Source organism: Acomys minous (genome assembly GCF_964271855.1).
Source record: "Acomys minous genome assembly, chromosome: 8".
In the NCBI taxonomy this organism is placed as follows: Eukaryota; Metazoa; Chordata; class Mammalia; order Rodentia; family Muridae; genus Acomys; species Acomys minous.
This window is the reverse complement of record NC_140489.1, coordinates 59,826,663-59,854,096: the sequence shown is the minus strand read 5'-3', so window position 1 is coordinate 59,854,096 and position 27,434 is coordinate 59,826,663. Positions and strand designations below refer to the sequence as shown.

Here is a 27,434-nt window from a genome sequence, read left to right as displayed (position 1 = left end):
TCACGTACCCTTGACGGAAGGAACTGGGTGTTTAGAGACAGAGGAGGAGAGAGACTTTCATCAAACACTCTTTGGTTTCTTTTTGATTTTGAACCGTATAGGTTTATAACGCATATAAAAATAAAGTTTTGCTTCCTTGGAACATCCCATAACCGCAGCTGAGGAGAATATGCAGCAGTTGTCTTTTATTTGGTGGGTGATATAAGCAATTACAATCCTAAAAGCATACCAGATAGACAAAACCCAAGGATCATCTAAGTGTGTAATGTGTACTGTATTTTGTTTTGGTTACAGGGAACTTCCCACTTTTATTTTCATGCCTTTCAACTAGTATATCCTGATAAACATCCAGTGGTTGAAAGTAGGTGTGGTTCCTCCCAGGAGCAAACTACAGACTTTTTTAAAAATATATATATATACATCAAAGAGCCTCGTGTTTTGCATCTGATTAGTTTTGTTGTTTTAGTGGAAATTACCCACAAACTGTGCCAGGTAATCCTGGCAGAAGACAGATTAGAAAGAAAAAAATGTGATTTATTGAATACATTTGCATTGTCCAGAATTTAGAGCAAGTTAGATTTCCCTTTGTGTGGTGTATTGCTTTTGAAATGCCATCGGCGGAGTCGTGGAAGACACAGGGAGCAGAGCAGGGCTTGTTTGTGAAATCCCAGCCAGTGGCGTGGTAGCAGCGAAAGAATCTCAAACTCAAGAAGCTCAACCTGGATCACACAGTAACACCCACCTCAAAACAAAGCAAACATGCGTAGTAGAAATCCCATGGAGTATAGAAGCACCCATATGTGAGTTTCAAAAAGCTCTCATCGTAAAAGAGTTTAAGGATTATGTAAAATATAGAGGATTATAAATAATTTAATTTATTTAGCATTCATTTGCTATGTGCACGGTATGTGTGTGGAGGTCAGAGCGCCACTCGGCATTTTGTTCTCTGCTTTGATCAAGGGGTTCTTGGGCTCCAGTTCTGGTCCTTGGGCCTGGTGTCCGGTGCCTTTACTTTTAAAGCCAGCAGCCAGGCATGGTAGTGCTGACCTGTGGTCACAGCCCTTGCAAGGTAGAAGCAAGAAGATCAGGTTATTATTGGCTACATAGGGGAGTTAAGAGCCAGCCTGGGCTATATTACAAGACCATGTGCCATACCTCAAACTTTACCGTTACTCTGCAATCATTTCCTCAGCCCTCAGCCCTCAGCCCCCCAAAACCAGATGTGTAGTGTGCGTCTTTCCTCCAGCAGGTTATGCTAAGCCACTAAGATTCACTTATAATATACCTTCAGTGGCTTAAAGGGTTTTTTCCTGTGCCTTCTCTACTTTTTCTGTTTTTCAGATTTTTTTTTTTAACTAGACAGGGCTTCTCTGTGTAGATCTGGCTATCCTGGAACTCACTTGGTAGACCAGGCTGCCCTTGAACTCATAGAAATTCACCTGTCTCTGCCACCCAAGTGCTGGAATTAAAGACATGTGCCACCACCACTCACGGCTTCTTTTTCATATTTTCTTTCTCATTAAAAAAAATATGAGTGTGGGTATGGGGGCAAGTGTATGGAGGCCAAAGAACACCTCCATTCCTCAGACACTATTACCTGTTTCTTTCTTTTCTTTTCTTTTCTTTTCTTTTAAGCTGGGGTCTCTCATTGACATAAATTGTAAGCACCCTTTGCCTCTGACCTTCACAGGCACACTGTGGCAGAGTGCAAGCATGTAGACACACATACACACACACACTTTAAAAGAAACAAGCTTCACTAGTGTAGTACAGAGCAAGCAGTAGGCATGGCAGGAAGGACAGCCTGGCACCATATTAGTGCTGCACACCTGTGTCCCAGCCCTCAGGAAGTAGAGGCAGGAGGCACTGGAATTTAAGGATTTAAGGGCACCCCAGCTACTTAATGAGTTTGAGGACAGCCTGACCTACAGGACCTTGTCCAAAAGAAGAAAACGAAGCCCACCTGTCTGCACTTTTTCCACTGCATTTCATTGGTTAGGGAGAGATGTGCCAAGTAGGCCATTGGGTGCTGCTACGAGTGGCTGCTCAGCTCTCTTGCATTCTTTGACGTTCAGGCTCCTGTGTGGCTCCAGCACCTGTTAGCGGTACTTACTCACACAGCCAATTTAGAAAATAACTGAATTCATCTTAGAACAGCTTTGATGCTGTACTCATTATTAGAATGGAACATGTATTGAAAGGTAGCAAATCTTCATGCATACAAGGTTGGAAAAATTGAGACGTATGTTTACTTGCATGCTGTTACAGTTAAGATCAGACGGAAAGGTTTAGAGTTGTGTAATTGTGGAATATCTTCTACCCACGAACTCCCAGGCTGCGCATTTCACATTCGTTAGCAATCAGGGCCCAAGGACACTTGGATTAAAATCTGCTTTGGAAACCAATTTTTCCAAATACTTTGTTTCCTAGATCTCTATTAAAATGCTGTATGACATCAGATGTTCAACTCTGTCAACAATTTTCTTCTGTGAGATAGTTTGGCTTTTGTTTTTTCCTTGTTCTTCCCTAGTCATGTTGTGTCGTGCCCTCTCCCCACGACCCCTGTACTGAGCCTAGGCTCACTTACCCTAGGCTCAGCTAGGGCCTCACTTACTCTAGGCAAGTACTCTACCATTAAGCTATATCTCCAAGCCTCTTTTTACTTTAATTTTGAACAGCTCTCTCTAATTTGCCATAGCTGGACTTGGACTCACTCTGCAGCCCACGCAGCCTTGAACTTGCAATCCCCTTGCTTCAGCACCCCCAGTTGCTAGGCTTACAGACCTGACCTACACTTGTTGAACTTTGGTCAGCCTCTTAGAACTTATCTCTGTTGCCAGCCTCATCCAGCCACTGTTGGACTTCTGCTAATCACATGTGAGGTGTGGTCCAGCCCTGATCCAGCCTCACTCTGACTTACTTCATCCTTTCTAGGCTTCTCTAGACAGGAGTAATGAAAAAAGTAGCCTTGGAAGGCTTATACAAGGAGGTGAGCCAGGTGGTGGTGGCGCACGCCTTTAATCCCAGCACTTGGGAGGCAGAGGCAGGTGGATCGCTGTGAGTTCGAGGCCAGCCTGATCTACAAAGTGAAGCCAGGATAGCCAAGGCTACACAGAGAAACCCTGTCTCGAAAAACCAAAACAACAACAGCAAGGAGGCAAATGTCACTGGAACTTGTGACTCTGGAAAACAGTGCTCAGGGCGGTGCACAGTGAAGATTTCCTCACACAGATTGCAGAACACCTGGCCCTGCCTCCCCAGTGCACCCCATGCTGCTTACATTCTTTATTTATTCTACTGTGAATGGGTGTGGGCACACACGTGCCACAGCTCACACGTGGAGGTCAAAGGGCAACTTACTAAAGTCGGTTCTCTTTTTTCACTATGTGGGTCCACTGGGCACTGACCTTCGATCATCAGGCCAGACTACAGGCGCCTTTACCTCCTCAGGCATCACCCCAGCCCAAGACTGTTACTGATTAGGAGAATGGGTTTGAGGTTACAATTTTCTAGGTTTGAAACTCACCCCTTATGTTTACTGGCCTGTGACTTTGATCTAGTGCCACAACCATGCTGAGCCTTAATTTCCCCACATGAAAAGGAAGTATGAAGAGACAGTGTACCAAATTCAATGATGATATGCATAGAAGACTAGTTTGTTTTTTTTTTTTCAAGACAGGGTTTCTCTGTGTAGGCCTGGCTGTCCTGAACTTACTGTGTAGACCATGCTGGCCTCGAACTCACAGAGATCCATCTGCCTCTGCTTCCCAAGTGCTGGGACTAAAGGTGTGCACCACCACTGCCTGGCTAACTTTTTTTTTAATTATCTATTTTCTTTTTTAAGTTTCATTATTTTTGTATACAGTATTCTGCCTGCATGTGTGCCAGCTAGGCCAGAAGAGGGCACCAGACATTATAGATGGCTGTGAGCCACCATATGGTTCCTGGGAATTGAACTCGGGACCTTTGGAAGAACAGCCGCTGTTCTTAACCTCTGAGCATCTCTCCAGCCCCCAGAAACACTGACTTTTAAAGTATTCTGGACATGCCATAATTACCCAGGAACTCACAATAAAAGTAGTGTCCGTTTTGTCCAGACACCAGTGAAGAAGACTCTCCTTTAGTGAGGACCCAGCATGCCTCTGCCTTGATCAGAGAAACAACACACTTACCTCATGAATATACTGATTCCGCCTGTCAGCCTCTCTCTTAAGTCACATCCCCATTATTGCTTCCTGTCACTTCCAGTGCCTGGCTTCTCATTTCTGCTAAGAAAAGCAGAAGTGAGCTGTGCAGGTTTGGGGATTTCTAAGGGCTGTTCTTAAGGCTGCATTATTATATGGAACTATATTTATATGAATATAGTGCTCGGCAGATCTTTTCTCTGGGAAACACAAAGGAAGTTCCCTACTAAAGACTGAAATGTGTTAACTTCTTAGGGAACAGAAATTACTATACTCTTCATGTTCAGTATGGCGGTTACACAACTATTGAGTGTAATTAGACTTAACATTGAAGACAGAAACCCTTCTGCTCCTTTTTTCACCCTATACTTTGCACATGGGGAAACCTAGGCCATTAATTTGCCTCAAGGACACAAGGTGCACTACTGAGCCTGAATTAGGGATAAGCATATGAAGTTGTGGGTTTTATTTCTGTTTGTTTTGCTATCATCCATCCATCATCTCTATCTATCTATCCATCTATCTATCTATCTATCTATCTACCTACCTATCTATCATCTATCTATCTATCTATCTATCTATCTATCTATCTATGGGTCTCGTGTGCTAGCCAGGAACTCACTATGTGGACCAAGCCAGCTTCAAACTCACTGAGATACACCTGCCTCTGCCTCCTGAGTGCTGGGATTAAAAAGATGTGTACCACTACGCCCTGCAATTTAAATACTTTTAAAATTATACTTTGTTCGTTTACTTTGTTTTTAGTTTTGGTTTTAGGTTGTCTGAGAGTTTGTTTGAGCCAGGTTCTCTCTCTGTAGCCTTATCTGTGCTGGATCTGGCTCTGTGGACCAAGCTGGCCTCAAACTCAGATCCTCCTGCCTCTGCCTCCTGTGTGTGTGGGTGCGTGCGGCATCATGCCTGGCTTCTAGTCGTTTAATTTGTATGTGCATGAATGTGCATGTGTATGGAAGTCAATTCGTAGGAGTCAATTTTCTCCTTCCACTATGTGTGTCTGCGGGGTTAAATGCAGCTTGGTGGCTGGCCTATTCACCCGCTAAACTGTCTCCAAGGCTTTGTTTATTTGTTTGTTTGTTTAAAATATAACTCTACTGTTTTTATTTATATGTATGTGATTGTATATGTACACACGTGTGCATGTGAGTGCCCCCAGAGGCTAGTAGAGGGTGTTGGATCCGCAGGAGCTGGAGTTTCAGGAGTTTATCAGCTGCCTAATGTGCGGGTTTGGAACAGGTCCTCTGAAAGGACGGCAAGTGCCCTTCTGCTAGCGAGCCGTCTCCAGCCCTTGTTTTTATTTTTTGAGACAGGATCTTACTCTGTAGCCTAGGGTGATGTGGAACTCATTATGATCCTCCTGCCTCAGCCTCCAAGTACAGGGATTGCAGAATGGGCCCCCGCAGTTGGCCAAGTTACTGCATGTTTGCTCTTTGCTTTAAGAAAAATGGTGGGATCTTGAGAAATCCATGTAGTTTCTACTGCCCAGCCTATGTGGAGTCTATGGAGGATAGGCATGTAGCAGTTATAAAGAAAACTATTTAAATGCAAATGTGTGGTTTAAAGAGAAATGAATAAAACATCTGTACCCCCCCCATTGGGCTACAAACTCCCTGCGTAACCTCTTCACTCCCCTCCTCATCACGTCTGTGTCCGTCTCCAGCTGCGAAATATAATCCTAGCTTCTACGTCAGTAATTTTCTTGTTTTCTGTTGCTTAGAACTGAGTGGTGAACTGAGCGCCAGCTGTGTGAGGAAGGACAGTATTGTCGCTGTCAGGGAAGGCTCCAGGGAGGTGAGAAATGGGACACGGTCTTCAGCTCACGATCTGGCTGTGTTCACTGGGGGCCCTCGCCCCCGGGGGCCAGAGGTCATAGTCTTAAATAAATGTTTGGAAACAGGTTGTGCCATGTGCAGAGCTGTTGTTTGGACTTGGTTCAAATAGAGCGTTCCAGCTTTCAGGAGCAAAACAAAACTTCACTTTCTTGAATTTTCAGTAACACACAAAGCCTTGCTGGTGCCGGCAACGTTGCATGTCGAGGAAGGTGGACACTCTGGTTAAGACAAGCCGAGTACAGGCATCAGGCTTTCTGCTTCCTGCATGGCAGTGTGGTGGCAGTGGGGGTCCTGATGGGAGATGCCCGTCTCTGGAGTCCTTCTCCAGTCAGGATTCACTGCCTTCTCTGACACAAGCCCTTGTAGTAGCTGGGACCTGCAGTCAGCACCCACGCGGAAATGCCTATGCATGTCCTGGCCCAAGCGTGTTTTCTATCTTCCTCTTTCCTGGGTTAGTCTCTGCTGTCAGAAAGTCTCCAGAAGCTACTTGTTTTGTTTTGTATTTTTTTAGGAGTACTTGAGGCTGGTCTCATAGCCCTGAACTTCTGATCTCCCTGCCCCTGCCTCCCACGTGCTCCGCGTATTGGCCGTGGCACCAGGCCTGGCTCCCCAGGGATTTGTTTCTTAAGAGAGCGAGTGCATGGGGAGTAATATTATTGGCGGTTTCCCACGTTTTCAAAGGGCTTTCCTTGATTCTCATACATGATGATGCAGCTGAATACAGATCTAAATATTTAGAAACGGTATTTTTAAAGAATTTTGGAGACCCTTCTTCAGACGTCCAGAGTTACTCCTTTATTGGCAAGGGGGAGGGGTGGCGGTGAGCATAGGCTGGGCTGGGCCGTGGCACAGGGGATCAGAGAACAGCTTTAGGATGCAGTTCTCGCTGGTCCGCTGAGATCCAGGATGGGATTCAGGTTGTCAGACCCACTCATCAGGCACCTCTACTCACCGCAGCATCCCTTCCGGGGTTGCTCTCAACATGCCCGACATGCTTGTTTCTTGTTTCTTGTTTTTGTGTTTTGTTTTCTGGTTTTTTTTGTTTTTGTTTTTGTTTTTTGTTTTGTTTTGTTTTGTTTTTCCTTTAGGTTTTGGTCTGGGGTTTTCATTTGGCTGGTTGGTTGGCTGGCTGGCTGGCTGGCTGGTTAGTCTGGTTTGGGAAGTTGTTTCAGTACTGGAGATTGAACCCAATGCCTTGCACATATTAAGCAAGTACATGCACTACTTACCTGAATCCTCAGCCTTCCCCCCTCTCTTTTAATTCTTAAGGACTTTATTTTATTTTATTTTTTGGCTTTTTGAGACAGGGTTCCTCTGTGTAGCCTTGGCTGTCCTGGACTCACTTTGTAGACCAGGCTGGCCTCGAACTCAAAGTGATCCACCTGGCCTCTGCCTTATTTTTCTTTTTCAATTGTGTGTATGTGTGGGTTTGTGCACATGAGCGCCAGATCTTTATGGAAGCCAGAGGAGTTGGATCCCACCTGAGCTGGAGTTGCAGGCAACTGTAAACCACCTGATGTGGCTGATGTGAGTGCTGAGAACCAAACTCGGGGGACCTGCTCTTACCCACTGAACTAGGTCCCTAAGCCTAGCCCTTATCTTTTCCATGTGGAGCAGGGTCTCACTAACTTACCCACACTGACTTCGAACTCACTCCATAACCAGACAGACCTTGGTCTCACAGTGGTCCTGCCTCAGTCTCCCCAACAGCTGAGGTTACAGTCCTGTGTCACTGGACCCAGCCTGTGATTTCTGTTCTTTAATATGAGATCTGCTTTATTCCCTGTGAAGGCTTTAAGCATCTTTCCCTTGGCTCCTTGACTTTAACACTTGATAGTAATGTGACTGGTGTGATGTGTTCCCATCCACTGAGTTGGCCAGGTAATAATAGACACTTTTATTCTGGAAACCGTTTGTTTGGTGAGGTGGCTATTGGTTATCCCTGCCTCTCTCCCCAAAATAATGACCCCATAGGCTCCTGTCCCCCACCGCAGCAGGAGCAATGTAGGCTTGAGTCGCCCAGTTCTTTAAGTCGCATGCCTCCACCCACCCTCACTTCTTTGCTTCCAGTTCTAGAGTCTCTTGGGAGATTGTGTTGACCCTTAGCGCTACCTCTGTGCAGGTTTGGCTTTGGCACATCTGCAAGGTAAATTCCCTGTTGTTCACCTGTGGATTTGTCATTTTAGAAAGGTTTTATTATAGGTTTTTTTGTTTTGTTTTGTTTTGTTTTTAGTTTATTTATTTCTATTTATACAGTGCCTGCCTGCATGTACACCTGCAGGCCAGAAGAGGGCATTAGATCACATTATCAGTGGTTGTGAGCCACCAGGTGGTTGCTGAGAATTGAACTCAGGACCTCTGGAAGAGCAGGCAGTGCTCTTAACCTCTGAGCCATCTCTCCAGCCCCCTATCATAGTTTCAAAGGAATTCCAAGTGGGATTAAAATTAGATGTGTGCTTGCCTTTTTAACTTGAAATTGCATGTTCTCCTGCTCTTACCTGGTATTGCCAGATTGACATGTGTCCCCCACCCCCGCTCCAGGCAAAATAACTAGTTAAGAGGTAGAGGGAGCATAAGAAAGAACCCTTGCGTTCTTCTGCTTCTTATTCATGTCTCTTACTGGCTGACCCAAGGCATTTTAACATAGCAGACTAGACCTCCTGCCAAAGAACTGTGCTCTTCTCCCTGAGAAAGACCAAGCAGTGAGCTTTTTAGAACGGCTTAGAAGCTATATGTTAAGTGCAACCTCTTTGTGATTTCTTTATAAGTAGGGAGCCCTCTGACCAGTGTTCTTAGCACCGCTAGCACTTCCTTCACCATTGTAAACTGCACACTGACCACAATCAGCTTCCTCTCCAAGGACATACACAATTCTTTGGTACCTCAGGACTGGAGAGATGGCTCAGCTGTTAGGGCTCAGACTGCTTTCCCAGAAGACCCAGGTTCAGTTCCCAGAATTTACATGATGGGTCACAACTGTCTATAACTCCAGCACCAAGGCATTCAACACCTTCCTCTGGCCTCTGTGGGCACTGGACACACATGGTGTACAGACATATGTGCAGGCAAAATACCCATACACACAAATAAAATAAAAGTATACCCGCTCATACCTAATCTAACAGCCATTAAGTAGCTTCATCTATATAGCTACTGCTGAGGCTCTCAGCGTCATTCCTCTCCTAATGCCTCCATTTGACTCTTTTTGGATGTGTCTTGGTGCAGCACACATCTTTAATTCCAGCACTTGGGAGGCAGAGGCAGGTGGATCGCACTGAGTTTAAGGCCAGCCTGGTCTACAAAGCGAGTCCAGGACAGCCAAGCTTAACGCAGAGAAACCCTGTCTCGAAAAACAAAAAAATAAAAAAGATAAAAATAAATAAATAATAAACTCACTAGCTTTGTTCCACAGTGACTTGTCTGAAATTCTTATCTGTGGCACACAATCAAGATCCTAGATGAAGCAGGGCGTGGTAACTCACACCTTTAATCCCAGCACTCAGGAGCCAGAAGCAGGTAGATCTTTGTAACTTTGAGGCCAGCCTTGTCTACAAAGTGAGTTTCAGGACAGCCAAGGCTATACAGAGAAACTCTGTCTCAAAAAACAAAAAACAAGCAAACAAAAAAGATCCTAGGTGAATCCAGGCAGAGGCTCTAAGAGGGACTCCAGATTCATCAGCCGTGACGCTGAGTTGCATTCCCGTACTTCATGCTTTTTTTAATTCCATTTTATTCTTTCTCTTAGAAGGAGTTTAGTCTATCTAAATTCACTGGGTTAGACTATTAATGACAGTTAACATTTATTGGGTAAATTTTCATATGTTTTGTACCCACGTGCGTTATCTACGATAGTACTCATTCATGATAAACAATTATTATTTCTGTTTTACCAACAATGAGACATCGGAGGCACAAGGAAGAAATATAGCTTTCTCATTTGATAGACTTTGTGCACCATGGAACCAAAATTTTATTTATTTATTTATTTATTGGTTTTTTGAGACATGGTTTCTCTGTGTAGCCTTGGCTATCCTGGATTCATTTTGTAGACCAGGCTGGCCTCAAACTCATGGTAATCCATCTGCCTCTGTCTCTGCCTCCTGGGTGCTGGGATTAAAGGCGTGTGCCATCACGCCTGCCCAGGAACCAGAATCTGAACCCAGGCAATCTGGTACCACAGCTTGTGTCTTTGTTACTATTGCTATATTATTAAATAGTAGATATCAAGTGGAAAAGTCACTTTCATGTGTCTCTCATCTCAATGTAAAAGCCCTCCTGTTAGCATTCGGTTGAGATAGCTACTAGAGAAATCCAAGGTGGTTTTTATGTAATCAGGTCTTTCATACATTAGAACAGACCAAGAGTGTTCAGAGAACACAGTCAGTAACCGCTGTGTATACTCTTGGGAGGCCTTGTAATTATACTAAAGGTGTGTGGACTGGTGCAGCTGGAGAGGCCACACAGATTTTCAAACATTCTCTTTTAACCATTAATTAGTGTCCTAGGAATCTTTTGTGTTCACATGCTTTCCTAGAGGGATAAAAGTATCTGGGATTGGATCTAGAACTCTGCGGAAGACTTTAAAAATTAAATTTATTTTTAGCTTTTTGAGACAGGCTCTCACTATGTAGCTCTGGCTGTCTCAGAACTCACATTGTAGACCAGTGTAGACCTTAGCTCACAGAGATCTCTCTGCCTCTATCTCCTGAATGCTGTGTTTAAAGGCCTGCACCACTACACCTAGCTACTGATTTATTTGTCTATGCACCATGTGCATGCATAGTACCCACAGGGGAGTCTGGACCTGGAGTTAGAGCTGTTGTGAGCTGCCATGTAGCTGCTAGGAATTGAACCCAAGTCCTCTGGAAAAGTAGTCAGTGCTCTTAAGCTCTAAGCCACTTCTCCAACCCTTGTGGAAAATTTTATAAACCCTTTGAGGGTGAGATTTGTATGCATCAGAATAAGTTAGGTCAATATTACTAAAACTAACTTTTAGTATTCCATATCCTTACCCTCTCTTGCCTTGCAGAGTAAAGGAGACACAGATATTGTAGACGCACTAAAGACAAACACTGCATATAAATATTCAGAGAAAAGTTACACTGTGAGTCAAGAGCCAAATCTGTCTCCTAAACATCTCTGGGTCTCATAGCTGGGATCCACCCAGACTGACAATTTGATTATTTCTAAAAGGTTAGCTTGCTGTGTGGGTGCTAGTGGTATCAGAGCAGATAGAGGTGTTCAGGAAACACATCCCACACTGGGCAGGATGTGCCCAAGCCTGGGATGGCATTTCTCTTCCTCAATAGAATTGTTTCACTAACTGAGGACAAGATGAGGTCATTGAAATCTCCCTAAAATACCAAAGACTGACAAACACAGGGTGAGTCTTAAAGCAGTGGGATTATTCTGACATCAGAATGAGGTAATATAATATAGTGTACGTACATTCCCCAAGACATTTAAAGAGCTCTACGGAGTTGTCTCTGAGTAACTTTAAATTTGCTTATAGAGATGGAGGTAGAACTCTGCCTCTTTCCAGCCTCAACCTCTCCCCTCTGGAACTACCCCATCAGACGCACAAGCCTGTGGCGTTTGCATATGCCTTCTTCCTGCTTGCCCCAGGCTCTACTTCTCTCCTTCCAATAGTCCCATTGTCACTGAGTGCTAATCTCTCTCTTCCATGGCATGCATATAAAGTTTGGACAAAACAGCATTATTAATCTGTTTTTAAAAAATAGTTGGGCCAGGCAGTGGTAGTGGCACAAGCCTTTAATTCCAGCACTCGGGAGGCAGTTGGATCTTTGTGAGTTCGAGGCCAACCTGGTCTACAAAGTGAGTCCAGGACAGCCAAAGCTACACAGAGAAACCCTGTCTCAAAAAACTTTTTTAAAAAGGACTGGAGAAATGGCTCAGCCTTTAGGAGCAGTGCACTGGCTGCTCTTTCCCAGGACACAGGTCTGATTCCTAGAACCCACATGATGGCTCAAAACTGGATACAACTCTAGTTCCAGGGGAATCTGACTCTCTCTTCTGGCCTGCATGGGCACCAGGCACACACAAGTGGTGCATAGACAAACATGCAGGCAAAACACCCATACCCCCCCCCCCAAAATCCTCCTGTCAGTTTAAAACTGAGGCCAACACAGCCTCAACTGAACAGCAGGCAAAGAAAGAAAGATAAAGAAGAAAAAAAAACTGATACGAATATTTGAAACCAGAAGCCTCAATCCACAGTCTAAAAAGGTTTGCTGCACCCTTTCCATGGTGGCATTTTGAGCAACACACAGAACACTGTTGGACATTGTAGTCACTTGAGAAGTATAGAGTCATTGTCTCTAGCATTCTCTTCCCAAGATTTAGCTCAGTAGTAAAATGAGAAGCGTCAGGTCAGGGCAGAGAAAGCGGATAATCGACAGAGGGCAGCCAGACCGCAGAAACCAGTAGAAAACACCATGTGCTTCAGTGTAAGTTACAACTTCACTGTCTTCTCTGCTGCAAGCAACGTAGAGAGCGAGCGCGTCGGCTCCAGGCACGTTGGTGGCCTTGCACTGCCTCCTGAGGGTTCTTCATTTCCCGTTGTCCCTGCAATGGCGCCTTCATGTTCTCTTAGTTTGTGAGAAATGGTTATTGAAATGAACGACTGCACCTGAAAGAATCTGTTTACTTTTATTTTCATCTGACTTAACTCCTTGAAATACCCTGAAATCCACCCTGGTTTGAATAGAAACACCACTGCACCCAATCTCTGCCACTGCGCAGTGCCGCCAGCCAGGGTGCCATGAGGCTGGCTTCAGTGAAGCTGTCACATAGAAAACGGTGAAGCATTTCCTGGCTTCAGTCTCCCAAAGAGCTGTGTAACTGGTATTAGAAAGTGCTATTCCTTTCTGCTGGAAGTGTCTGTAGGCTATTTGTGGCCGCTTTAAGAACCTCTGTTGTTTGTGGTGCTTTAATTGTCTCCTTTTATAAATAACTAAGACATTCTCTTTAGCCATGGAGTCTATTTAAAATTAGCTTGCTTACCTTTTACAGCTCAGTCAGGTCACAGGCTGCATCCTGTTACATCCCCCTTAGTGTGCACACTCTCAGGGTTTTATCTGAGAAAAAACAGACCTTCACACCTTAGGCATAATCTCAAAAGGAGCAGGGCGGTCTTAGGTCTACAAAATAAATGATGCCTTGCTCCTCAAACACTCCACCCAGTCCCAATTTGCACTAATCACTGCTGCAGCCCATTTTGGGTGAGAACGGTTTCCACTGAACCTAGCTTCCCTTTTACCCCTGATTCTGTAAAGAAAGAGAAAAGTACTGAGTTCAGGACTCTGAGCTTCCCATGACTCTAAAAGAGCGGTTTACATGCCTTCATTTCCCACAGGGCATGGCAGTGACAGAAACTACCAGGGAACGCTACTGCCTGCATTATCCAAAGGACACTGGGCCCAAACAAGATGGGTAGGATTGGGTGTGCCTCCTCGCCAAAGCAGACGTGACATACAGCGTCCCTCACTGCCCTGTCCCTCAGCACTAATTCATGAAGCAGAGAACTCTTAAGATGATGTCCTTCAGCGCTGACATATAGCCTCCTGGCACCAAATACACACTGTTTGCTTCATAAAGCCATAAAAATGTGGTGACACTGCCACAGAGAACTTGCCCTGAGAGCTGCACAATTGTAAAATCCTTTCTTTAGGGCTGGAGAGACGGCTCAGCAGTAAGAGCTGGCAACTGCCTTTATCCCTAGTTAGTTACAGGGGATCCAGCCCCCTCTTCTGCCCTCCACAGGCCCCTGTGTGGCCATGGCGCACATGAACTCATGTAGAACCAACATGCAAAAAATAATAAACAAACAAACAAATAAATAACAAGGTACAAAAAGATCCTCCCTCTACATTACCATACAGGAACACCCTGAATAAGTCCCACATTTCTCTTTACTTCCTCTTTCTTTCTTTCTTTCTTTCTTTCTTTCTTTCTTTCTTTGTTGTTGTTGTTTTTGGTTTGTGTGTGTGTGTGTGAGAGAGAGAGACAAGGTTTCTCTGTGTAGCCTTGGCTGTCCTGGACTCGCTTTGTAGACCAGGCTGACCTCAAACTCACAGTGATCCACCTGCCTCTGCCTCCCGAATGCTGGGAACTTCCTATTTCTTTAATGAGAAAACACTATTGACTTCCTTCATAAATTGCTATAAGAGGTAGTAAAAAATTGTGAGAGATTATTTCATCTTTGCATATGAAGAAAATGTATGTAAGTGATGTAACTTTATCGTTGTGTTAATGATGGCATGATGACATTTTATAACACAAGGCTGATGGGGCGAGGAGGAGAGGCATAAGTGAAGATACTTTATTCATCTTACAAGTAAAGATATATCAACAAATAAATAAAAAAGGAATTTGGAATTCCTGGGGCCAGAACCCCAAACCATCAGTCCTGCGCTGACATAAATTTGGAATCCTGTGCTCAGTTGCTCATAGTAAGTAAGAAGAGTAACTCTGGGTGACTGATGCCTCCATTATAATCCCCCCCTGAAAGCACCTCCTGACCAGGCCTAGTGTGGGACAGCACTTTCTCGACACCCTCAGGGAGGATGCCTGTTGCTGTAAACATTGCTGGCCTTTCACCACACCTGGGCCTCATCTCGTCCTGGTCTCTGCATATCTGCAGCCATAGAAAGTCCTGTGTCTAGGCCAGAAAAGAGCTGCTGGGAGAAGGATCACTTTCTACATGTCCAGCGCGCACACACCCTCTCTTTGCTGGTCTAGTCCATCCTCATGCTCTCTCCATGTTAGCGCAAGAGGCGCTGTTCTTCCCCTATGCCTGGATTCTTCCTCAGGAGCCGTCTTCCAACAAGTTATTTCTCTGTGCCTGCTGTCTTCAGCTTTTACCCATGCTACTGCCTTTTCCTGATCAAATAGTCTCAAGCCTTTGCCTTTAAGGCAGTTGGAGGTGTGCAGGATAGAGGTTGGGGGGTCGCTGTATGAGGGTGGGTGTGAGGGGGTGTGTGCGCACACGTGCAAGCGAGTGGGAACAGGGTTTGAAGAGGCCACACCACGTAGTCTGAATGAAGAGCAGAACTGACTATTTGCTAAGCAAAACAGCTAATAAGTCTACATGTGCTGTGCTCAAAATAAAAAATAAAAACAATCCGAGTCTTATAAAGGGCCCAGAGAAGCAACTAGGCTAAGTACTGTGTGCTATGGGGCCTCAAATTGCTTATATGCATTTGCAGACCACACATCTCGGCCCTGGTGTGGACCATCTGCAGCACTGACACTTAGACCATGAAATGCTTTCTAGCCCTGGCCCCTCCCCCCATTTCTCCCAGGATTCTCTGCTTGGACCCTCCTCCTCCTGTTCCATGAGAGCTCTTCTACTTTCTCCTCCCAGCACAATCCTCATTTGATCCCAAACCTAAAGCTTCCTATTGGCTGCCTACCAGACACCTCCAGCCCAGGGACATCAAAGGTTCTTCCCCTCAAGCCCCTGCCTGGGAGTCTGTCTATCCAGCAGTCCAAGGCTTGCTTTCTTTGTCCTTTTTATTTCCTACCTCCAGTCAGTGACTGCTCTGCTCTGCCCTTTCCAGCTGTGCGGCCAGCTGCAGGAGCAGCCCAGTAGCTCCCCTCCCCTCCCCTCCCCTCCCCTCCCCTCCCCTCCCCTCCCCTCCCCTCCCCTCCCCTCCCCTCCCCCACCTTCATTCTGTTCAGAATTTTGCCACCTATAGTGATAGTCTCTGTTTGTCTCCCCAGCTGCATTCAGGCAAGCAAAGACCCTGGGACGGAGGCCTGTATGGCCATTGCACCCTCATTTTAGGCATTCTCCCCGTCACCCTCTGAACCTCTGCCTGAGCTGAGTCTGCTCTTACGTTTCCTGGAACTCAACATGATGCTGGTCTTTTGAGCACGCGTCTCCTTGTCCTTGGAAACCCCCATTCCTTGTCTGAGTAACTCATCTGGAACCTCAGCTGGGCTCAGTGGAGATATCCCTGACCACTTTCTTCTCCTTGAGTGTGACTGACTTGCCCTGTCCTCCCTCCCGGCAGTTAGAACGTTGTGTTAGTCATTCGGGAGTAATGTCTTTAAGGCTAGGAGACAGTTGCCCTTAGATCTGCATGCCCAACAAATGGTTTCCACCCAGGAATTACAGAGAAAGTTCCCATTAACGCCGATGAATGAGCTGGCCTGTCCACCATTAACACCATGCTTTGAAACACACACAGAGGCTTGCCACAGAGTGAAATAATTTGCATCCAAACTGGTTTCTTTTCTCTTTTGTTTTTGTTTTTCAAGACAGGGTTTCTCTGTGTAGCCCTGGCTGTCCTGGACTCACTTTGTAGACCAGGCTGGCCTCGAACTCACAGCGATCCGCCTGCCTCTGCCTCCCTGAGTGCTGGGATTACAGGCATGCACCACCACAGTCCAACTTAGTCAGTTTATTTTTTAAAGACATTAAAAGAACGTGGACAGGAACTACATTTGCTATTTAGGACACTCATGGCCTGAACTTTGCTTCCCTCCTGCGTATACCCAGCCCTCGATTTCCCATGCCTGAACATCTCCATGCACAGCTAATTCTAACGCCAGTTGTATTTTTGCCTGTGCTCAGAAACTATTTTTAAACAGTTTTATGCCAAAAGTAGTTTTGTGATTTGTGAGTTTATTTTTTAATTTAGTACCCATTTCTATAGAAGGTTAAAAAAAAATCATCAAGGTGGAAGCCACACCAGGCGTACTTACACCAGTGCTGCCCTCCAGTGTGTTCTCGCTCTCCTGGTGTGACTCTTCTTAGAGACTTGCTCCTTCATTGTCTTATGGACCATGGTGAAATAGTAGGGAACAGAAAACAGAAATCCACAATCAAAAGTGTGTTCCTTTTAGTTAGTGTGAAATTGGATTATTTTGTTTTTAAGATATAGAATTGATTTAAAAAACAAACAAACAAAAACCTCAGCTCTACCAACCTCTATGTTTTGTTTTGGGGTTTTTTGTTTGTTTGTTTGGTTGGTTGAGTTTTCTGTTGGTGGTGTTAGAGATGGTTTTGAGACAGCCCAGGCTGGCCTAGAACTCACAGAGATCCTCTTGTCTCTGCCTCCCAGTGTGAGTTAGCCACCACACCCAGCTTGTGTATCCTTCTTTACAGTCACTGTTCCTACAGTGTTCATCAGAGTTTCACTGACGTCCTCACTGTCTCCCGATCTCCGGGGACACTGCCCCCCCCCCCCCCGAGTCATTTGCCCAGAGAGAGCAGCCTTCGTTGTGCCTTTATTGTCTGTGCACATTGGTGTTTCTGTGTTGACAGCTTCTTCAGCTTTAAGTCTGGAATAAATGAGGCCAAACCCCAAGCCAGGTAGAGTGGTTCAGTTATGTAGTCCTAGCACAAGGCCAGCTTCATCTATAGAGCAGATTTGAGACTAACCAATGTCTTCTTAAAACATTTATTTGGGTGTGGGTGTGGGTGTGGGTGTGCGCACGTGCTCGCAGGGACATGAGTGCAGGTTCCTGGAGGCTAGAGGCCTTGGATCCCCTAGATCTGGAGTTACAGGGTGTTGTAAGTCACCAGACATAGGTGCTGGGAACCCAGTGCAGGTCCTCAGGAAAAGCATCAAGTGCTCTTAGCTGCCTCCACATATATAACCTCTCCAGCCCTCACAGCCTTTTCTTTCTTTCTGGCTTTGCTCATATCCATCCCTCACATCGCCGCCTCCTTTACGCCTCCGCTCACTGCTTCCCTTCCTCCCCAAACGTTCCTACTTGTACTTTTGTGTCACTGTGTGTTTGTACTGTCATCCTGTGTTAGGTTTTGTCATATTGCCCCTCCCCTCACAAGCTATTATAATACAGCGTATGGATACTACTACATTTAGCTGCATCAGCTAGGAACAGTAATTAATTGCTATCCACAGCTACAGCTCCAGTCCCAGGTCGGTTGCCTTGGCTTGGCTTTGAGACAGGGTCTGTTTGTGCAGCCCAGGCTAGCCCAGAACTAGCAATGCTTGTGCCTCGGCTTCTTCAGTACTTGGATTACAAGCATGCACCATCACACCTGCCTCAGTTTTATTTTGGAGCAAACATACAATTAAGTTAAATTTTCTTTTCCTTTACTATTCTGGGTATGCCTATGACTTTGAGCCAGCCCACTAAGTCCAGCTTGCAATTTGCTGCAGAGGCTTTCTTTCTTTGGTTTTGTTTGTTTGTTTGGTTGGTTGGTTGGTTGGTTGGTTGGTTTGGTTTGGTTTTTCGAGACAGGGTTTCCTCTGTATAGTCTTGGCTGTCCTAGACTCGCTTTGTAGACCAGGCTGGCCTCAAACTCACAGCCTGCCTCTGCCTCCTGAGTGCTGGGATTAAAGGCATGCACCACCACACCTGGCCTTGCAGAGGCTTTTCACAGCCAGACTGTCTTAAGTTTTCAAGTTACCTTTATTCTACCCAGCCATCTTAAAAATAATAATAATAAAATAAAATTTAAGAACTATCTTTTACTGTCATTGCTTTTAAAAAGAAAAAAAAGTTAGAGACCTCTCCACCACAAGATGGTGCCACAGAGCAACTGAAGCTATGTTTTTTTCTCTTCCTTAATAATTTCTAATTTAGTGAACTTGGGGTGCCTTCTCTGAGTCGGGGCCTGGCTGTGAAGACTCGGTTGCATTTTTCTTTAGACCATGTCTTCCAGAGTCAAACAGTGTGGGACTGTGCTGTTTGATCCTGGTGCACCAGCAAGCCAGCCTAGCCTGTGTCGTAATTGTAATAGAGACAGGCTCTCTCTGGGTTGCTGGGGCAGGCTGGGGTTAGAGGCATGCAGAACTCTCTCTGGGCCGCTCGGGCAGGCTGGGATTAGAGGCATGCAGCACCTGAGCTTCAACGTGTGCTCCCACATATTTAATATATTTTTTGTAATAACTTTATGCTGATTCTTACAGAAAAATTTTAAAGTAATTGTCATCCCTATAAGTGGGTCCGATTTCTACTTTGAATCTATGTTCATAGAAAATCTATAATTTCTGCGTAGCTCTAAATAAATGGAGGACCCAGGAGGTGCTGCCTACACCTAATAGCCTGAGCTCAGTCCCTGGAACTTACATGGTGGAAAGAGAATCACTTCTTACAAGTTGTCCTCTGATCTCCGTGCAGATCAGAGGCATGCATGTCCCTCCCTCCCCCCACCCACACACACACTAAAAGTTAAATACAGCCCTGCACAGTGATGCATGCCTATGAAGCCGCTACTTGGAAGGTGGAGTCAGAAAAATAGTGAGTTTAAGTTGAACCTACATAACTTATCAAGATCCCATCTCAGAGTAAATAAACAAAGTAAACACCATAGGCATGCTATAAAATCTACAGTTCCAGCTCTCTTATTCTTACTCCCAGCTGAGGTTGGAAGTACCAGGCCAGCAAGGGCTTCATAGCAAGACTCTGTCTCTAAAGCCCCATGTACATTTACACACATATGAACATCCATGCACGCGCACGCGCGCACACACACACACAATAAGTGCATTCTGAAAGAAAGACACTCTTAATGTCTTTTGAGGTATTTAAATTCATGAGTCATTCTTTTTTGTATCATCTTCGTTATTGTTGCTGTTGGTCTTGTGATACAGAATCTCTCTGTGTAGCCCAAGCTGGCCTGAAACTCACATAGTCCAGTCTGGACTTGAAGTGCGAGGGTCAGCTGAGTGCTGGGGTTGCAGGCATGGGCTAACATGCCTGGTTCCTGATGTTGGGCATACTTTTCAGCTAATCACAACCTGCTTATTAACCACCAACTATATGTACAGTCGGAATTTCTATTTTCCTATGTTGATAGGCAAATAAGAAAAATATTGGCAATCTTTCACTAGAAACAGTATGTCTTTAATTTTTTTGTACACTGTGGTGATGCCAATATGCTTTCTACATAGTAAATGCTTTTTTTTAAAAAGAAACTTTGAAGCAAAAAAACTATTTTTAAGCAGTTTTTTAATGAATTATTATTATTGCTGCTGAGGGATTTGCCACAGCACACAGGTAAAGGTCAGAAGACAACTTTGTGGGGTTGACCCTGTTCGTCCACCATTATGTGTGATCTGGGCACTGAACTTGGGTCTCTAGGCTTGATAACGAGTGCCTTTACCCGCTGAGTCATCCTCGTAGCCTACCAAAGGCTGCGTTTTACCAGCAGAAAACTTTCTGTTGGGATCTCTCTTCTGGTTCTGGCATTCTTTGCTTGTACATTAACTCATTCAGTGGACAAGTATCCATTTGTTTTCATTCTAGAATTGGTAGTTAGGGAACATTAAAACCAACTAGAGTAAGATGGACAAAAATCCAGGGTAAACATAAAATATGTCAATATACAGTATAGACAAGAATGGAGCCACTTCCCTTCCAGGAGCTTTGGCGCTGTATGGGAATAGTGCCCCTCCCCCATCCTTAGCTGTTCTGTTCTGTTTGGGAGGTTTGTTGTTGTTATTGTTTTCATTTTTGTTTTAGACAGGATCTTGCTGTGTAGTTTAGGCTGGCCTCAACTACTGATTTTCCTGCCGCAGCCTCCAGAGTATTGGGATTTTAGGCAGGTGTTACCACACTTGATAAATACCACCTTGGCAACCACCAGGATAAATACCACATAGTGGTGGAAGGAGAGGACCAATCCCTGACAGCTGTCCTCTGACCTGCACGTGTTTGCTGTGGCAAATACCCCACCAGTAATAATAATAAGTCTCTAGCCAGGCTTGCTGGCACATGCCTTTAATCCCAGCACCCAGGAGCCAGAGGCAGGTGGATCTCTGTGAGTTTAAGACCAGCCTGGTCTACAAAGCAAGTCCAGGACAGCCAGGGCTCTATTACACAGAGAAACTCTGTCTTGAGGGGGGGGAAAAAAAAGAAAGAAAGTTAAAAATAATACCAGATGGTGGTGGCGCATACCTTTAATCCCAGCACTCAGGAGGTAGAGGCAGGTGAATCTCTAAATTCAAGGCCGGTCTGGTCTACAAAGTGAGTTCCAGGGCAGCCAAGGCTACACAGAGAAACCCTGTCTCAATAGAAAAAAAAAGAAAGAAAGAAAGAAAGAATAGAAAAAAGTTTTAAAAGTATATAATTTTTAGTTTGGGGGATTTTTGCTTCAAAGTTGAGTAGTTAGGAGCTGGAGAGATAGCTTAGTGGTTGAGAGCACTGGCAACTCTTTTAGAGGTCCTGAGCACCCACATGGCAGCTCACAACTGTCTGTAACTCCAATTCCAGAGGATCTCTCTCACAGAAATACATGCAGGCAAAAAAAAAAAAAACCTAATGCAAATAAAATAAAATAAATTATTTTTTAAAACTTGGGTAGTTACTCCTTGCCCCGTCACTGTCTCAGAGAGCTATAGAGGGTTGTTTAAAAACAACTGAATTTAACTAAACTAGTCTGTCTTTAGAAACCAACACCTGGAACCAGTGTAGCTTGACCTCGGCAGGGGTTAGGCGTTCATTTATAAACTGGCCATGGTGGTGCGTGCCTATAATCTCAGAGCTCAGGAAATGGAGGCGTGAGGGCCAGATGTTCAAGGTCACTCTTGACTTCAGAGCTGGCAACCAGCCTGGGCTACTTGAGAGCTGTTGCTAAACCAACAAACAGCAATGAAGAAGGCATTAATTCTCTTTAAATCTCAGGCTTTGAGCGACGGAAAATTATTAAGAGCCATTCTCTTCGCACTAGGAGGAGGCTCACCTGCAGGACCAGCTGGAAGAGCCTGCCTGGTTATTTGAGCTTTTTTGTTTGACTGACTCTTTGTGTTTCTTAGCTCCTTGCTGTCGTTTCTCAACTAGCCCAGCAGAATCTACGACTGCTGGTCCTGGGCCGGAAGCACATGCTAAGACCGAGTTCCCAGTGGAGGAAGGATGAGATGGAACAGGTGCAGAAGCAAGCCCACTGCTTCTTTGCTGATAACATGTGAGTACTGGAGGCAGCTGGTGGCTCAGACGAGGGCCCGGGTCATCCACTTACCGCTTACCTGTCCTCTCATTTAGAGATGCATGCCTTCGTGTATGCAGCCTCATTTAAAACAGAAACAAAAATAGGCTGGAGGGAGCTTACAAAAATGCAGCGTCTCCAGTCGAACAAACATACAGACGAGGAAATTGGCCTGAGGAAAGTAGGTCGGGAGTGAGGCTGTTAAGCGGACTGCACACCATGAACTCCTGAGCTCATCACTGAGTAGACGCCCACCAGATGTGAGCATGGTGTTTGTTTCTAGTGACTGTGACAAAGCCCTGTGCTTCTCGCCCTGACAGAAGCAGGCAAGCAGATAGCATCCTTGTGGCCAGGGATCCGTGCTGTGAAGGATTCCTCGCCTCACAGCTCCTCCCTCATACAAGGCAGCAGAGAGTCCAAGGTCCTGGCACAGGACTTAGCTGGACACGGGTAAAGAAAAGTAAGGACCGTGTGGGTGGGTCAGGACAGCCGCCAGGAAAGTAGCCTTTTGGCTGAGGATGCAGTTCGGTCGGTAGAAAGCTTGCCTGGCCTGCAGGAAGCTCTGAGTTCTATCCCCTAGCCCCACACAAACTAGCTGTGGACCAGTCTGTAATCTTAGCCCTGTGAGGGAAGACCACTCCAGTTCAAAGTCACTCCCTGCTATACAAAAGCCACCCTGGGGTGCTTGAGGCTCTGTCCAGAAAGGGGGGGAAAGAAAAAGAAGGGAAAGTGAGGGGAGGGCAGGAAAGAGGGAAGGGAAGGGATGGAAAAGATGTTTTGAAGTCAGCGAGAAGGACCATATTACAGAGGCCCTCACAACGGGCCTGGATAGAAAATTGCTGTTGAGCTCCAGCGTCCCCTCGAGCCAGAGGAGCATGGGAAGCAGGATTAGTGACACAGTGTGCAGTTCATAGACAGAAAGCAGCTCTGCAGGACGACGAGGCCTGCACTGCACGTGCAAACCCTCTGTGTTCACAGCTGTTCGTGCCCACACTAGCACATGCTCACCCGCAGCCTTGCCTAGCTATCGCTTTGTAGTGTGTGTGCCTTAGCCCTAAGCTTAGTGCTCAGTAGTTCAGAGATGAGAACGTCAACATTTTGGGGAATTTAGTCTTCAAGAGGTAAAATGGCTCTTGACACGTGAAGCAGGAGGCCAATTCCTTGAGGAGGCATTTCCATTGGTTCAAGAGCAAAAGTCTTGATCCTCTTGATGTCACTCATGCAGTGTTGGCAAGCATGAGGGGTGTTTCAGACCATGGACCTGCTGTTTCCCACCTGGGAAGGTGTTCACTCCATGTAAAGGAGATAATAGTTACAACACCTGACATCCGCACCAAGCTCATGGACAGCCAGTATGTCCTGCTGTCACTGCTGCTGTTTTCCTTATGGAAAGGAATGGGATAGACCACATGCTGTAACCCAGAAGTGGGAGTTGGCCCTGCTGCCTACTTTGAGGCCTGCACATCGGCCTGTACTCAGGGTGTCTGCTGTAGTTCTAGGCTCTGTCGTAAAGACTGACCCACTGCTGCCTCTGGACTTAAATATCTATATATTTAGTGTTAACGTGTATTCTCCACTAATGTACCAAACATTTCAAACATAAATAGAGTGGTGTAGTGAATCCCCATAATCCCCCTGTAAATGTGGCCTGCTCTAACATGCCACTCCCCTTCTTCCATATAAAGCTCCCACATCTTTAATTACACCTTTAATCCCAGCACTCGGGGAGGCAGAGGCAGGCGTATCTCTATGAGTCTGAGGCCAGCCTGGTGTACAAAGTGAGTCCAGGACAGTCAGGACTATACAGGAAATCTTAGGGGAAAGGAAAGAAAGAAAGAAAGAAAGAAACAAAGAAAGAAAGAAAGAGAGAAAGAGAGAGAAAGAAAGAAAGAGAAAAACAATTTATTGTATTGGGGGGTGGGGTTAAGATTTTTGTTTTAGCCAGGTTTGGCAGCCATACCTTAATCCTAGCACTTGGAAGGCTGAGGCAGGCAGATCGCTGTAGTTCGAGGCCAGCCTGGTCTACAAAATGGAGTCCAGGACAGCCAAGGCTACACAGAATAACCCTGTCTCGAATAACACACACACACACACACACACACAAAAATGGGTTTTGGTTTTGTTTGTTTGTTTTGAGAAGGTCACAACAATCAGTAGCCCAAGCTGGCCTGAACGTTTTTACTCCCCAGGCATTGGCAGCCCCTTGCCCTCAGCTTTCCATTGCGTTTTTGATAGTGTCATCAACTAAGGACTCCAAGGGCTCTGTGGGGGTCACTCGGGTCCCCTCTGTCAAGAAATCAGAGGCACCTCCAAGGGAAGTCCGAGTACAGGGAAAGGGATGGCGGAGAGTCGCCCTGCCTCCTGGAGCATGTCACTGTGTTCTGCCTTCTCCCTGCTGCAGCTCGCAGGACGATCCCTTCCTCCTGTACGCCACTCTGAACTCAGGCAACCACTGCAGGTTTATCACCAAAGACCTGCTGCGCGACCACAAGGCCTGCCTGCCGGATGCCCGCACCCAGCGCCTGTTCTTCAAGTGGCAGCAGGGACACCAGCTGGCAATCGCGAAAGGGTTTCTAAGATCAAAACTCACTTTCCAGGTATGGAATCTGTTCTCTAAGTGATGCTAACAGAGTCGTGTCTAAAGAAAGAGCATGGCATAGTTTTTTAAATGTCACCAGTTGAAATTCTAAAACCTTTGCTTTTGTTTTACCTTGGCATTTGGTAGCTACCAGTTCCCAGAAAAAGCATTTGTCGGGGCAAAAGTATTCATAGGCCAACCCCAAATTGTTTGACATATTAAAATATCTGGGGTGTCATGATTGTGCCTGAAGCTGTGCTTTCACCTACACTTAGGTCCTCATGTGTTTCCATACCCCTGTTTACTTGAATAGCTTGAAACTTCTTATCCCGTCATACTTTTCCTTTTAAGCAACTGCTCCTGTTGTTTAACTTAAATTACACTTGTTTGTAATTGTGTGTGTGCACACACACGTGTGCAAGTGTGCGTGCGTGCGCACCTACTATACCACAGCTTATGAACAAGCTGTCCAAGGACCACTTCAAGGAGTCACTTCTCCTTCTACCATGAGCATCTGCACTTTAATCCCATGAACCATCACTCAATCCTATTTTATTTTATCTAGAGGAGGGCTCTCATTGACACAAAAACACAACTCTTGCTTCAAAGACAATAAGAACATAGTTTATTTGGGGGCCAAATATGAATGACCATGGCCCAATAACACAGACTTAGTTATCTTGGATTTTGTTTTAATGTGGTAACTGGTTTATCAAGTTATATTGTAACAGAACAAAGAAAATCAAGACACTTTTCAAATACTTGGGTAGAAACATCAGGAAGCTAGGTCACAGAAAGCAGGGACACCTCGGGCATACAAAAGGGGGTACCTCAGGCATATGGAAAGCAGGGGTACTCAGGTATACAGAAAGCAGGGGCACCTCAAGTATAAGCCTCAGCTGCTATCTAATGGCTTTTTCAGCCTTTTGGTTGGTGTAAGCTGGGGGTCTGTTTGTACATTTGTGACAAATATATTAGGTGACATTCAGAAAGCAGTGATTAAGAGGCTTAAAGATGACCCAGGAGAGTCTGGCCGTGGATTTGTAACAGTCTAACCTTTCTGCATCACTGAATTTGGATTAGCTCATCAGCCTTTGTAGTTGCAGCTTCTTTCTAGGCACTCTTGCTTATGGTCTGTTATGTGGCCCTGGCTCACTACTATACAGACCAGGCTGGCCTGAAACACGTGCCAGCCATCCTGTCTCGGCTCCTAAGTCAGACTACATGCCCAGCTCACTTTTCCTGTATAATGTATCCTGTGTCAGTCTCCACTGGGCTGTCCTTTGATTCTAGTGTAGACAACATAGTTCATGGATGCCTCGTATTAAAACAAAGGAGCAAAATCCAAAGGAGAATTATTACAGGGAAATACAGTGGCCTATACACAGGGCTGGCGCGATGATGTGTTGGTGCAATGTGTCATGCTTCAGTTAGACAGCGGGAATAAACTCAAAACAGTGTGGTGTGACTATAGTTAATAACAATTTATTGAGCAGGCACACACCTTTCATCCCAGCACTTAGGAGGCAGAGGCAGGCGGATACTGCACCATGTAACTCCTGACACTCCTATAGTGAGCCCTTAACCTTACAATGAAAGCCCTCTCTTACATTTTTTATTTTGCTTACTGTTGTGGGGGCTGGAGAGACAACGGGTCAGTGGTTAGTGCTCTCTGAGTTCAGATCCGTGTGCCACATAACAAGCTGCGTGTGCCTTGCACACACCTGTGTCCTCAGCACTGTGGAGTCGAGACAGGAAGGTTGCTGGGGTTTGCTAGCTGCCAGCCTAGCACAAACAAACAAACAAAACAAAGGAATAATATAGAAACTGGTAGAAGAGGATGCAGTGTCCGGCCCTGGCTTCTATGTATGCACAGACATGTGCATTGGTTACATACACGTGCATACACCACACACAGAGATACACAAAGGAAGGAAGGAAGGAAGGAAGGGAGGGAGGGAGGGAGGGAGGGAGGGAGGAAATCCAGTGTCAGATAAAACACAGCACCCTTCCAAAGAAGCAGGAAGGACGGGGAGGACTCGGAACCCTTCGCTGCTGTCCTCACCGTTTGGCTCTCTTTGATTCATCAGCACATTCTCAGCTATGACACCGTGGTGCAGACAACTGGAGACTCCTGGCACATCCCTTATGATGAAGACCTGGTGCAGAGATACTCCTACGAAGTGCCAACCAAATGGCTGTGCCTCCAGAGAACGCAGGCGCCTGCCCCCTGCTGAGTTGGTCCTGGCTGCCTCCCGGCTGGTGGCAGAGCTCTTTCTTACATGCTGCATGCTAATGTTGGGCATGACCTCTGTCCTGGAAATAAAAAGGGTTTAATAACACTGTTTGGTTTAGTTGGTTGGTTTGCGGCATCAGGTTGATTTTTAGCATTCTTTGCTTTGTTATGAGACGGGTTCTTCTGCCTCCATCTTCCTGTTTCTACTTCCGGAATGCTGAGATTCCAGGCATGGGCCACCGCCCGCTGTGTGCAGGGAGGAGATGGGTCATGGGCTTCGTGTAGGCACGGCAAGCATTCTCCCAGCTGAGCTACACACAGCCCCACAAGCTGACTTTGTTTCTGCAGGTTTAACTGGGATGGTGAGTCTCATGCTGAGTCTTGGTACTTGTGTCTCCCTGCCCCGCCATCTTCCCACATAGCTGGGGAGAGGCTGCTCCTCAGAACAGTTGCTCCTTCTGACTTGACCTTCCAGACTTACTGATGGTTTCTTCTTTGTTTTATACAGTAATTATAAACCTTTCCAAGTTGATTAATTTGTGAACGTTTTTGACAAAGTTTTAGAAATTAAAAAACTGGCTTTCTGGGAGGAGAAAAAAAAAGAATAGGATTTAGAGCTGACAAATCCCTATCTTTTTGTTTTCTAAATCCCTGAACCATA

General features: G+C 45.6%; 1 protein-coding gene across 2 annotated transcripts in view; it reads left to right on the top strand.

The window, feature by feature from the left end:
- PRORP (protein only RNase P catalytic subunit) overlaps positions 1-26,879 on the top strand; it is a gene marked incomplete at its 5' end in the record, with an annotated part of 85,398 nt that extends 58,519 nt beyond the window's left edge. For both annotated transcript variants that reach the window (XM_084792357.1, XM_084792356.1), the window contains 3 exons: positions 21,790-21,938; positions 24,361-24,556; positions 26,628-26,879. In XM_084792357.1, coding sequence (XP_084648483.1) covers positions 21,790-21,938; positions 24,361-24,556; positions 26,628-26,774 — 492 coding nt within the window. In that variant the 3' untranslated portion in view covers positions 26,775-26,879. The remainder of the gene's footprint in view (positions 1-21,789; positions 21,939-24,360; positions 24,557-26,627) is intronic.
- Positions 26,880-27,434: the final 555 nt, after the last annotated feature.